At 38.0% G+C, this 14,509-nt stretch overlaps 1 protein-coding gene and 1 non-coding gene across 2 annotated transcripts in view; both read left to right on the top strand.

Moving 5' to 3' along the window:
- BAZ1A (bromodomain adjacent to zinc finger domain 1A) overlaps positions 1-5,857 on the top strand; it is a 112,458-nt gene extending 106,601 nt beyond the window's left edge. Inside the window, exons 25-27 of the mRNA XM_087823435.1 lie at positions 1,683-1,990; positions 2,119-2,195; positions 2,277-5,857. Coding sequence (XP_087679561.1) covers positions 1,683-1,990; positions 2,119-2,195; positions 2,277-2,389 — 498 coding nt within the window. The 3' untranslated portion in view covers positions 2,390-5,857. The remainder of the gene's footprint in view (positions 1-1,682; positions 1,991-2,118; positions 2,196-2,276) is intronic.
- An 8,272-nt stretch (positions 5,858-14,129) lies between these two features.
- LOC148094233 (U1 spliceosomal RNA) lies at positions 14,130-14,293 on the top strand. The gene has a single exon (XR_015716385.1). It is a non-coding gene; the product is annotated as a U1 spliceosomal RNA (small nuclear RNA).
- The last annotated feature ends 216 nt before the right edge of the window (positions 14,294-14,509 follow it).

Genomic DNA, 14,509 nt, shown 5'->3' with positions numbered 1-14,509 from the left:
TTCATCCACAGACTTTGGAAAGCGACTTTCCACATGTTTATCATTTTGTTTTTTCCCGGAGCGATTCAATCAACCGGGAAACCCCCTAGAGCGTTTCTCTTATTTCACTGAAGGAAGGGGATCTGACAATTCACTCGGTCTCTCCTGGGGGGCTTTCCAAAATGACTCACAAGGTTGGAATCCTGCCCCTTTCGATGGAAACCACGGGTGAATAAAAGACACCTCGGTGCGACGTTCCCCTCGCACGCACCCGACGCCGGGAGCTGCGCACACGCGGAGGCAGCGGGGAGACGCCCCGCGACGAGCCGAGCGCCTTCCCCGGCGGGCGGGCGGGCGGACGAGCGGTGCCGGGGGGCTGGCGGCGGCTCCGCCCGGCTCCTGAGCTCCGGCCACCGCCGCGAAGTGCAGCCGGCCTGCTGGGCGCGCGCGCCGGGGTCAGGTCGAGGACGCGGGCGGGGCCGGGAGGCGGAAGGGCCGGCCCCTGGGCGTGCCCACGTGACCGCCCGCCCGCAGCCTGCAGCCCCCCGAGCCGCCGCCGCCGCCGCCTCTTGGGCTGCAGCTCCCGGCGTGCCCCGCACTCGCCGTCGCCGGCCCGCCCCTCCTTCTCCTCCCAGTGCCACCGAGCAGGAGCCCCAGCCGCCGCCGCAGCCACAGCCCGGCACTATGGTAAGACGGGCGCGGCGGCCGGTGGGTCGGGGGCCGGGGCGCGGCGAGCGAGCGGGCCCTGCCGGGCCTGGGAGTGAGCCGCCATTTTAACCTGATTTTGGCCTCAGAGGTGGGCGCTCCTGCGCTGCGGCCCGGCAGCTCAGCCTCCGGCCCGTCAGGCCGGGCCCTGCGGCTCTTAGGATTCCGGGGGGCGGAGAGGGCCCTGGGGCGGGCGCGGGTCTGGGCCTCAGCTGGGCGGGAGGCGGCGCGACACCGGGCGCGGGCGAGTCTGCGGAGCTCACGCCGCGCTTGCCCTTAGCCGCCTAGGTTTACTTAACACGCGCGATCTAGAATTGATACGCTCTCTAAAGCCCTTGGCGAAGGCTTTTGGTGAGGGTCTGGATGGCCTGTACTAAAAACCCTTGGGAGGATATTAGGGAGGTGGGAAAAGTCTTCTTAAAATGCTTTCTCTCGCGGCAGAAAAGCTTTGACACTAGATCCGTTAGTTTGGTGTCTGCATTTGCGCTGTGAGGCAGTTACGTTGAAGCTGTGGGCGGTTTGGAGTTCACACTTGATTCTCTGTCCTTATGAGGAAACGGCACTGGCTAGGGTGACTTTAAAGAAAAAAATAGTAGAAGCATTAACTGAAATCCAAAAGTGTTTTTTTTAAGCCTGCAGAGTTGACACAATACAGAAGGTATTTTTGCTGCTGCTCCTGAAGCTCTGACATCACCCAGTGAAAGAGGAAACATTTCAGGGATGGGACAGCTTGTATTTGTCCCCTTCCCTCTACCTTCCATTTACTTCAGCCAGCAAACCACTTTTAAAAGGATGAATGGGACAGGATGAGTTAGAATCCATAGGTGCATAATATACTGATACTTAAAATGTGGCAAATCTGATTGGACTGCTTGCGTGGGAAGATGCAATTTTTGATGTCCAGACTAAAGTGAATCCTCTCTAGGCAAACAGCAATTTTGGTTAAAACCAAAATACTTGTTCTGAATTACTGTTCTTTTTTTTATTATTATTTTTAGGCTTCTGGAGTTACAGTGAATGATGAAGTCATCAAAGTTTTTAATGATATGAAAGTAAGGAAATCTTCTACACAAGAAGAGATCAAAAAAAGAAAGAAAGCTGTTCTCTTCTGTTTAAGCGATGACAAAAGACAAATAATTGTAGAGGAAGCAAAGCAGATCTTGGTGGGTGACATTGGTGATACTGTAGAGGACCCCTACACATCTTTTGTGAAGTTGCTACCTCTGAATGATTGCCGATATGCTTTGTACGATGCCACATACGAAACAAAAGAGTCTAAGAAAGAAGACCTAGTATTTATATTCTGGTGTGTAACAACAAAAGAAAAAAGTACTTTTAAAATGCAAGGATTGTTATTAACATAGTCAGTTTTGCCTTTGTTTTTCTTTTAAGTGGGATTCAACAATTGTGGTGTTTTTTTTTCTCCTTCTGTAGGGCTCCTGAAAGTGCACCTTTAAAAAGCAAGATGATTTATGCTAGCTCTAAAGATGCCATTAAAAAGAAATTTACAGGTACAAACATTGAATATTTTGTGCAGAGGAATTACTCTTTCTTAATTATAAGGTAATGGGTTCATGTCTTTTTCTTTTTAGGTATTAAACATGAGTGGCAAGTAAATGGCTTGGATGACATAAAGGACCGTTCAACACTTGGAGAGAAATTGGGAGGCAACGTAGTAGTTTCACTTGAAGGAAAACCCTTATAAAATGACAGTCAAGTGCCATCTGGATCTTAAGGAGCTTCCATTTCTCCAGCTGTCAATGGAATAGTATTAGGTTTTTGTTTTTGTTTTTCCTCTTCCCACTGGGTCCTTCCAACAAAAAGAATGAAGGAAATATCATTCATGTAAGCAGCTTATCAGTGATTGCCATTAGACTGTTTAATACTGTTACTTTGATGTAGAACCCAAGGAATGCCTTCCCATGATATTTTAGCCAAAACAACTGGTTATATGCCTCCCTTGCAGCAAACACTACACTGAATGTGATTGTCAATGTGAATAGCTTAGAGTACTGCAAAGGGTAAGCTAATTGAATGCCTCGAAAGTATTATCCACTGGTCAGATGGTAAACTTTATTCAGTATTATTTATAGTTGCATTTGATTGCAGTTCTGTGAGGCTCCAGCATTCATACACCTCACCTGCCTTGGCAAGCCTATTTTTGTGACATGGCAGCACGGATATAACACTATGCATTGAAAGCACTTTTTTTGTATTGAGTTTAACTCCCCACCCTCAAAAGGAATGCCAATTAAGTTGTGTTAACTGTGTCATCAACTTTTCCTAGTAAGTCAGTGTTCATTCCTGTTCCCTGCATATCTTCGTAAAAGAAGTAGCTGTTATTAATGCCTTTTTATTTTCCTTTGAGTGTACACTACTGAATAAGTGTAGGTAGGAGTTTTATGTTTACCATGTAAGTCTTGCAACACTTAAGATATTTTATCAGTCATGATGGCAATTTCTGTATAAAAATGCCTTAAATGGAACGTTGTTTTTGAGATCAAACTCCCCACCCTCACAAAAATGGCCACTTTGCAATAAAAATTGTGGCATGTTATGGAACGTTGCCTTGTTTTCCTTGGACATTTTGCAAATGTTACGTGGAGCAACTTCTAAGGTAAACAGCTATTATTAATCTCTGCACTGGTCATTTAAGAATTTTTTTATACAACATTCATGCATGGTATTTTCCAGTTTGTTGGGTTTATTTGGTTTAAAAAATACACTATGCTAAAGCCAACTAATATAAAATATAGAGGGATACTTTTATAAGCATTAGTTTATTTATTTCCTTATGTGTTAATATGGAAATCAAATTATTTTTTTGCACTTTGACATAAATACTCTTCAATACCTGATTTGTTCTTTGGATAAATTAGGGTAGTTATTTTTTAATTCACGTTTACATTTCTAAGTAGTTAAGTAGCTAGCAGAAGCAGGACGCTCTTCTTGTGTATTTGATCATAATGAAAATAATTTGTAAAATGTCCTTCACAAGTTTCATAATACTTTGCATATTAAGAAACTTTCAGCTACTATTTCTTATTTTTGCAAATTGGGGAAAAAATTGATATAACAGTTTTAAACGTTAGGAGTGGGATTTGGCTGTGATTCAGACTGCTCTCCTTATAGAGAATTTGATCTGCTCAGTGTGAGCAGTTTGCTGTTAGCCAGAGCTATTTATGGCAAACACATGCTTTTGTATCTTGTCATAGTTATCCACAAATGGCAAAACTGGACTGGATTCTACTGGTATGCAAAACAGGCATGCTAGTAAGCAGTCAGTCGTGGCTTAGAACTTAACCCCATAGCTCTGAAGAATGTTCTTATCTCAAAAGAGGAAATGAAAAGTCTCCCTTTTTTAATGTGTGGAAGTAATTTGAATATGTTAATTAGATATTTTTCCTCATTTTCAGAAAATTTTTTAGTTGAAAACAAATAGGAGTTAAATATCTAGGCTGCCATTTAAAATTATATGAATGGCTTGGGATCTTTTGCACTGAGCAATTTTATTTCAGGCTTCCAGCTGTCCCTGTGAATTACTCTGGACATTCTGGTGGCTTTTTGGTAAGGCCAAACTCCTAAGTAAAGCAGGAAGATACTGACATATACAAAACCGTATGTGTAACTGATACTTGTACCGTGGAATTTTCCTCCTTTTTCTAAAAAATAAGGAATTCTAAATAAGTTATGTAGTATGTTTTGTTTTTTATAGCTGATTTCTCAACTTTCTTATATGCCTTTTTAATTATATAATAATTTCAGAGATTAAATACTGCTCTTACTGTGGTACTTTGATTTGTTAGATTGACAGAACTGATTTTACTTTTAAATTCATTTTTGAAATACATCTTTGTGCATAAAGCCAAAAATAATGATAAAATTAATGGTTCACATGTTACTTGAGACTAATTTGGCATTTAAAATGATCATTTTATTTTATAATCATTTACAATGAAACAATGTTCCAGTTAGCTTTAAAAGGTATATGGTGCTAATTAGTAAAATATTGAGGACAGTATTTTACTGCTAGCTTGCAAAATTATAAGTGTTAAAAAAATAAAATATATGAAAATATATAAAGCTGTTGAGATGTGTTTACTTCAGAACATTAAAAATTTTAAAACTAATATTGCAAATCAGAGAGCCACCATTATCTTGAGTCTTTTTTAGAATTATACTTGATTATACTTTCTCACTTAGAGATAACGACGATATTCTTTGAAAACAGTGTTGTAGCAATTTTAACATTGTCAGGCAAATGGGAACAGTTGGCATTTGTTCCAAACTGGCTATCAGCTGTTGTTTTCCATCATTATGTAAAATAATGTGGCCAGCATCATGTATTTAATGTACCTTTCAGTAGATTGAAAGACAAGCCTAGTGTTTGGGGTTTCTCTAATACAGATCTTTTGTAGCACCTAATTTATGGATTCTGGCAAGTAAGCTTTAAGAGAAAATTGTTTTAAAAGTGTTTCCTTGTTAAGGAATAATCTCAGCAGTGTTAAATCATAGAGGGGTTGGGAACACCTTCCATTGCATTTGCCACTCTGAAAAAATAATGTGGTTCTGCTTTTTTATAGGTCCCGTTTTTGTTTGCAAATTTAATAATACTTTGAGATACAAAACAAATATGATGATTCATTTTTCTATGAATATGAAAGCTGCTAGAGAAGCGCAGGCAGGCTCCAGTGAATGTTGCTTTTCAGACAGCATGAATTTATAGATACTGTATGTTTTGTCTCAGTAAGGAAGTCTGAGGCTTTTCTTTTGCTCTTAAGCATTTAAGTAATTGCTTTCATCCATGTAGAATTGGGAGTCATCCCTCCACTTCAGTTTCCTGTCATAAAGCAGTTGGGCAAATTAATCTCTCTGAGCCTCAGTTTCTTCATAACATGAGAATGAGAATACCTGTCTACCATACCTGATTGCTGAGGATCAAATATGGAAATGCTTTTTGCAAAACAGGACAATGCTATGTAAATGTAGTAATTTGTCTATTCATTCTAAATGAGTACAGTTAAGTAGTTTTTAAAAATGTTAAAAATAAGTATTATAAGTGTTTTGAACCTCTTTATTTTTGTAACCCGCTTAATCTCACCATCTAAAGACTAATTAGCTGAAATGTAGCATCTTTTTCAGAATGAAGAATAAAGTATAGCCTCTGAGTTGATGTTCGTGACTACTAATTTTTTTAGTGTAGTTTGCTTTTTCATATGTGATTGATCAAATACTATTTTCAGAACAATTCTGAAGTCAAAAATAAAAGAGGAAATAAAGTTAGAGAAATATTACTGTTTTGGAATTTTTGTATCCTAAGAGAGCCCATGCTCATAAAACTTTGAACTTTTTTTACACTTCAAAGATTTTCTTACATGTTTCAGTATTGTAAGTTTATGGGATTGTGGAAACCATGACTATAGACATTTTCCAGAAAGCTGATGCCTCTTTTTTTTTTTTTTTTTTTTTGATGCCTCTTAATCCTTCTAAAACCTTGGATATTTCCCTCTCCCTGTTCAATACTTGTCTTCCTAAAGAGAGAGAGTACTGTGTATTATAGTGTTTAAGTATTAGGACTTTGGTATCATATGTCTCAGTTGTTCACATATAGTCCTTTAACACTTACTAATTGAATGATAATTAGGGAAATCGTTTAACTTCTCAGTCTTAGTTCATGTATAAAAAGAGGATAATAATTGTACTCTATTTCATAGGATTATGAGGACAAGTGAAAGCACCTGGGATGAATAATTCCTGGCATATAGTATATACTCAATAGGATGACCCTAAAAGTTATAGTCCAAACCAGGACACTTTGAAGAGTGAAGGGGAGAGCTAGTAATAATTATACCAGAACAACAGGCTTAATCTGGGACAATCCCAAGCAAACCAGATGTGGTCACCCTATCTAGAGGTAGGCTGGTATCAAAATGTAATACTTAAAAAGAAGGAACTGTATTATTCAAGGTCATTATTAATCTCAATTGTATAATGTACTAGCATGCTGACTTGATTGAGAGTCTCCAGAAGTAGGTAAAGGATTGCTCTTAAGTAACCTTATGCCTTTCCTTTTTTGTAGCTTTCCTTTTGACTTCCATACTTGTAAACTCTCAGATTCTGCATTTTGCTGTTATCAGTATGCTTTGCCTATCTATAGTAGTTTCTCATAATTGTTGCTTTTTTATTGTTTTTTGGTGAGGTTTTTTTGAGAGAGGAAGGGAGAGGGAGAGAGAGAAACATGTATGTGAGAACAAGACATCAGTCAGCTGCCTTGTGCAAGCCCCTGACTGGAATCAAACCAGCAACCTTTTGGTGCATGGAACAACACCCAACCAACTGAGCCACACTGGCTAGGGCTCATCATTGTTTTTTGTTTTGTTTTTTTAATATATTTTTATTGATTTGAGAGAGAGGAAAGGAGAGGGAGAAAGAGAGACAGAAACATCAATGATGAGAGAGTCATTGATCGGCTGCAGCCCGCAACCCGGGCATGTGCCCTGACCGGGAATCGAACCCTGATCGCCTGGATCCTAGGTCGACGCTTAACCGCTGAGCCACGCCCAGCCGGGCAAGGGCTCATAATTGTTGCTTTTCGTCTCGTGTGGATTTGGAAAGCCAAGTTTGTTAGAATTAGGTATAAGATGGTGAATAGATTCAGAGTAAGTTACCTTGAGAGCAAAATGCCTGAGCACATGAACCTAACATTCCTTTTGGCTGCGTAAAGAACTTTGGTGTACTTTTTGGGTTTTGGTTTTATTTTTTTATAAGTAAGGTATGTAAGATAGCTGAGCTCTAGATAAAGGAGCCATTACTGTATCTCAGCAAGGTATCTAAAATATCATTAATATTTAAACAAGTCATATTTGCCTTAGTACCTCTATCATTAAAGGCACACAAAGGAATTTGTTGCCATTAAGAGAAAGAAGGTTGATCAACTTTTTTTTAGTTATTGAAAGATAAAGTAATCTTTAAAAATGTAAAATAACTGTTTACTTCTTTTTAGCCTATTAGATATTTCTTACATGTACTCTGGACATGTTAACTTGGAATTAGCTGTGATTACTCTTCATCTAGATGTATAAATATTTTTCATTTATTTATTTTTGACAGCTAATTTGATTATGTATACACAACATTTTAGTAGTTTATTTGACATAAAATTTTGGAACAGATTTTCGTATCATTTTCTCACAGAAATGAAAAAGCACTTATGTTAATGGGTACTATTTTCTTGTAGCACTTTTTTCTCATTTTATATATTTTTAATAGTGGAATTTCAAGTATTTCCTTTGGAAAGTTGATAGTTACTGAGTGAATCAGAAAATTCCTGGGCATATGGCCCAAAGCTGCCTTTGTGTTCCTGTGAGCTGATGGAACCTTTTTTTTTAATTAGCTGCAAACTAAATCGCCAGATAAAAAGAAAGGCAATTCCCAAGTTAGCATAATTAGACACAGTTTTGTAAAAATGGCAACAGAGTATTTGTTCTAGACATCATAAAACTTTGCTATACCACACAAGAAATAAAACATGAGCCCTGGTCGCGTGACTCAGTCAGTTGGACTGTGGACTGTACACCAAAAGATTTCGGGTTCCATCCTCAGTTGGGGTGCTGAGAGGGAACTGATGGATGTTTCACTTTCACATCGATATATCTCTCTCCCTCTCTCTAAAATAAAACATATCCTCGGGTGAAGATAAAAACGAAGATAAGAGATGTAGACTTCATGAAATAAATGGAAAAGAATTGCACATAAGGATTAAATTATGGTTTATACCTTTTTTGGAAAATAGCTATGGATCAAAGATTGAAAGAGTGCCATTCCCTTTATTCATTGCTGCTTATTGATAATTGTGTTAGGAAGAAATGTGTAGAAATTTTTTTTTAATATGGCTTCCATTTCAAAAAGTCTTATATGAGATGGAAGGGAGCGAAGAGTTAACAAAACTGGTGTTAGCAATTTTCCTAATTTGAAATATATTTAGATTTTAGAATGTGTCTTTTTTTTTTTTTTAGGCTTAACTGATTTTTTAAAGTAAAAGTTGTTGATTTGTAGTTTTTAATACTATTACATATCAAGTAATGTGTACACTTTGAATAATTGCATTAGAATTCTATTTGTTATGAAGTTGATTTAACAGTATTTCCCTCTTTATTTTGGTTTTGTTTTTATCTGCCTGCTAAAGAAAAAATGCTTTATAGTTACAGTGCAGCAGTTCTTAAGAAATTCCAGGTGACTGAATTAATATCTTGTATCCTGGCTATAGAAAAAAGTTTTGGAATTCAGTGTCATTGCCACTGCAACTAAAAAGTTTTCTTCTGAGCCGGGTATTTTAATTTATTCAGATTTTCTCTTGGCAATTTGTAAGGTAAATGAATAGAATTCTAGAAAACAAGCCTTAGGGGAAACAGAAAATCTAGTGACATTCTCATAGAAAAACCCTAAAAATATGGACTAAGCTAATATGGTTGATATTCTTCTGGGTAACTCTTTAAAATAATTGTGTTTTATTTCAGTAGTAATGTGTTCAGTGTGGAACCTCTGCAAAATACAGAAAAGAACAAGTAAAGTTAAATCATGAGCTAATTTTAAATACTGCGGACAAATTACTATTAAACTCTTATGACTATTAGGGAGATTTCTGTAGCAAAACCTAGTGTTAAGTTATTTGTGTATGCCGGTAGGAGGAGAGACTTTATTCTTAAATACAGGGTGGGCAAAAGTAGCTTTACAGTTCCTCATATGGAAAAAGATATGCAGGTTATGATTATTAACAATAGTTTTATTAACTCAAAGGAGTGTCACAACTATAAACCTACTTTTCCCAAACCCTTTATTATTTGTGCAAATTCCCTAGTATTTTTCATCCCAGAAAAAGAACTTTGTTGTGGCCTTAGTCACAGAGGAGTAGATTTAGATCTTGAAAATTATGCATCTGAATGCTTGCTGCATGACTTAGTGCCATCTACCATAAATATTTAAAGCCACAAATTTTTTCTGTATTTCTTGTGCCACCTAATTTTGTTCTATTGGGATTTGCTAATAGGCAATTCTGGTATAATTTTTACTGTTCAAAAAAGGAATTATTTTACAAAATAGTTTCCAATGTATCAGTACTCTACTTTTCCTGGTATGACTATGATAAAGTTTAATAGATCTTAGTTCCTAGTGCCCAGTGTAAGCTAAATAAACCATCCTTTAACATAATGTGTATATTTTGCAGAAAGCCAGAAACATTCAATCTAAGAGTCTGTGTTTTGTGTGCTATTCCAAGAGGATCTGGTATCCCTGTGATTAATCACATAAGATTTATGTTTACTGTGGAGAAACTTGATCATCCTGGCCACTATGAATCACTCTGGAAACTTACCCCTGTTTCCCAATTACTCACATTAAATCAAATTCAGTTCAGTTCAACAAACATGAAGCACCTTTCATGGTCTCATAAAATTTACAGTGATTAGGAAAGGGAAGCATATAAACATATCATACAAGGTGATAAGAGAAAGTGATTAATTTTGGAGTTGTCTGGGCTTCAAGAAGGCCTTATAGAAGTAATGTTTGAGCCCGGCCGGGCGTGGCTCAGCGGTTGAGCATTGACCTAGGATCCAGGTGATCAGGGTTCGATTCCCGGTCAGGGCACATGCCCGGGTTGCGGGCTCAACCAATGACTCTCTCATCGTTGATGTTTCTATCTCTCTCTCTCCCCCTCCTTTCCTCTCTGAAATCAATAAAGATATTTTTTTTTTTTAAAAAAAAAGAAGTAATGTTTGAGCTGGGTTGTGAAGGATGATGGAATTCGCCAGAGCTCAATATGAAAGAATGGTCCTGGTGAAAGAAAAGCTATGCAGAGGCCTGCAAATAGTTGAGAGCTGATTCGTCTAGTGGGAAGCACTGTGGTGAGAGAAGTGCAGGAGAGGTAGGTACGACCCAGATCATTGAGGGAGGGCCATGGGTACTGTGCTAATGAACATGAAAACTGCATGCTGAGGAGCCATAACAGTTTTAAGCAGAGGAGTGGCTTGATCTTTCTGAACCACAAGTCTCACCATGTTGAGAATGTATGGGATGGTGAGGAAATTGGAAGCAGTTAGGAAGGGAGGCCTGAATTAAGGCAGTGGCAAGTACATTTGGAATGAATATATTTGAGAGGTATGTAGGAGAATTGAGAATTGACAGAACCTGATTAATTTCATAATTAAATGAAAGGTGTAGCTTTAATAATTTGAAAAATATTTTTAGTATTACTGACATTTAAGGTCATTTAAGCATTAAATTGGCTCAGAAAAGTCAGTAAGAAACCTATAAATGTGAAAGGAAAACCACATTTTTAATGAAGCATTTTGAAAGCATGAAATCATTGACTAAAAATTTACAGGTCTGCTATTTTAATTTAGATTTACAAGCCTGATTTGCAGTAATTTTTATATAACTGGTTTCAATAGATAAGAAAAATTTAAAACTATCACAGCTATAGAACCTTTGAAATGGAATATCCTATAGTTTTAAAAAATCACAGGTGTATTTTCTATTCTGTGTGTGTGAGCTTTTATCATAAAATTTTTGTCCACAGATAAGCCGTGGCTAAATTCCTAGAACAAATATTTTAGAAGGAATTTAGCAATGTTTTTCATCACATAATCTGCTCATTAGATAAAGCCTGGCTGTTCTACTGGTGATAGAAAATGGAATTTTCAGGTCATCTGAAAGATCACTTTCTATTAAAAAGGATTTTTAATTCTTACTAGTGAGTAAAAGCTACTTATAAACACAGTGTCTTCATTCCTTTCACAAGTACTATCCAGAATCAAAGATTTCTCTTTTCACCACCCTGTAATAAAATTACTTAACCTTATTAATTTTTAATATTGCTCTTATGGTAAATAAATTTACTTTTCTGAAAAGCCTTACACTCATCAGGAAGCATTTATTGAGTGTCTTTTTGTAGAACACTATTTTGGCCATCCTGAGAAATAAATTTTCAAGGGTACTTTTATAATCTACTTGGTGAAACAAAACTGACTTGTGAACTAATAAATCTTCAGTGATAAGCAACTGAACAAGAACTATGGGAATGCAGGAAAAAAGAAGAATCAACAGAAGATGGTTTTAAACAAAGCTTAGAGAAAATGTTTTTTAAAAATTAAGACATTTTCCCTTCAAATATAGAATTGTTATTTGAAACGAGGTTCCAACAGGCTCTTTCTTCACTGAGTATATCTCCTTAACATCAAGACAATGATGGGGTTTTTTTTATATCATTGATTTCAGAGAGAGGAAGGGGGAGAGAGAGACATCAGTGATGAGAGAGTCATTGAAAGGCTGCCTCCCGAACGCCCCCCACTGGGGATCGAGCGGGCAACCCGGGCATGTGCCCTGACTGGGAATCGAACTGCAATTTCCTGGATCACAGGCGGATGCTCAACCGCTGAGCTGGCTGGGCCAAAAATGGCTTTTTAATCACCACTTCCATTAAATCATTTAGGAGGAAGACTAGTGCCAAAGGAGAGATTTTACTTTGGGAACTCTGTGTTCCACATGGATAATTGTCATGGGGTTTTTAACCTTTTCTTGTGCCATGGGTCCCTTTGGCAGTCTGGTAAAGCCTATGAATCACTTCTCAGAAAAATGTTTTAATATTAATAATATATATGTTATATATCAAATTTGTGATACCTTAATATGTATCCTTATTAATGTATTACATATCTATGGCAATGTGATAACTACCACAATATGTAGTGAAGAATGTAAATGAGCCTGGCCAGCGTGGCTCAGCGGCTGAGCATGGGGGGGGCCCTGAAGGAGGCAACCAATTGTGTCTCTTTCACATCCGTGTTTCTCGCTCTCTCTCCCTCTCCCTCTTGCCCTCCCTCTCTCCCTTCCACTCTCTCTAAAAATCAGTAGAAAATATATCCTCTGGTGAGGATTAACGAAAAGAAAAAGAAAAGGAAGGTCTGGGACTAAATGTATAATTTTGAAAATTATAAATAAATAAAAATTCTCTGTTTATCTTGCTTTTTTAACTTAAAATAGGTTTCTTGGTAAATGTTCTAAGCACATTAGTGTACCATCGAGTTTATAACCCTGGAAATAGAAATTTAGAAGTCAGCATTATATCATAGAAGCCATGGAACATCAGTCAATAAAATTGCCCAGCAATAACCTGTGAGTGTAGCATAAGAAGAGAAGCCTGGAAAGAAGACAGACAGGAGTTGTCAGGTAGGTCAGAAGCAAAGGGTGGGTGTCAAATGCTACAGAGATGTCACATATGAGGACAACAAGAGAATCCACCAAACTTGGCCATAAGGAGGTCAGTGACCTTTCCCATGGCATTTTTAGCAGATTGGGGAGGGCGGATGCCAGATTGAAATAGTTTGAAAACTGAACTAGAGAGATGAAGTGGAGTCAGTATGGTATAGACCAGTGCTTTTCAAACGTTTATGGTGAAGCACAGTATTTGTAATTTCCAATCTGTTGTGTATTGACCACAGCCCTGCTATGTGACTAGTATGCCACTTGTGCCAGGGGCAAGGTACCCTGAGATTTGGGTGACAACCAAGCTGGTCTATATTGTGTTCAACAAGACAAGTGTGCAGTTGACAGACTTGAATGCTGTGGCCATGTCAAATTCTATAAAAGTTCTAAATGCTTTTTTTTTTTTAATTTTATATATATACATCTTTATTGATTTCAGAGAGAGGAAAGGAGAGGGAGAGAGAGAGAAACATCAATGATGAAAGAGTCATTGATCGAGCCCACAACCCGGGCATGTGCCCTGACCGGGAATCGAACCCCGATCACCTGGATCCCAAGTCGATGCTCAACCGCTGAGCCACACCCGGCTGGGCTAAATGCTTATTCTTAATTCTATACAGTAGTAGAGGTATAGACTATTTTTGCCAGAAGCTTATCTGTCAAGGAAGAGAGAATAGCCAGTACTTTATGGGACCTTATAGGATTGAAAGCAAGTTTCTACCAATATTATTTCTTGCAACTTTCTCCTCTGACTATCTTCTAGTGTTCTTCATGCTTCACATTCGTTTCAGCCCCTAACTTGGATCTCCAGCACCTAAAATAGCTCCTGGTACATAGAAAGCATTTAAATTAAAAAGTTGTCGAACAAATGAAATTTCACGTGCACTGCGGAGGATCTAAGTGGTTCTGTGTTTCCAGATTTTACAGTAGAATATCGTGCCTCATTTAATCTCTGCATATTATTTTGCTGGTAGTCAGGAAATTATCAGAGAGGCCCATAATCTTCACAGTCTTTGAGTGCATTAAAGTGCTGCTCTCTGTGCTTTGAGTTTCATTTGTTTGTTTTCTTGAAATTGGTGGTGGATTTGCCTCTTGCTTTGCCTTCCCTTTCCTCTTCAAAAGCATATATTAACAAAACACTAAACAGGTTTGGGACTATACCATAGCCACAGAATAAAGAGAACTGAAATGATACCTGGCAGGGGAGATACCATGATCACGAAGGTGGTTTTCCCAGGGCAAGGCTTATCCATTGCACTCCGGATGTGCTGACCCCTGCGATTTCCCCAAATGTGGGAAACTCGACTGCATAATTTGTGGTAGTGGGGGACTGCGTTCGCGCTCTTCCCTATAAGAAAAAAGAGAACTGATTCACCTGCACAGAGTTCAAACCCTAAAATAAATATTTTAGCATAAAAACTTTTTTTTAAAAAATCTCTTCACTTTTCTCTTTTTCTAATTGTACTGTTTTCAAACATTCCTCTTATTTTCTCATCTACAGCATTGCCCCTAGCCCATACAGGGAAACTCAAATCTGTACCTGCAAACATGAGAATTCTAATATAAA

This window comes from Miniopterus natalensis, chromosome 1 (assembly GCF_054644295.1).
Source record: "Miniopterus natalensis isolate mMinNat1 chromosome 1, mMinNat1.hap1, whole genome shotgun sequence".
Classification (NCBI taxonomy): domain Eukaryota; kingdom Metazoa; phylum Chordata; class Mammalia; order Chiroptera; family Miniopteridae; genus Miniopterus; species Miniopterus natalensis.
Note: the sequence above shows the minus strand (reverse complement) of the source record. Positions and strands in the feature narration are given on the sequence as shown.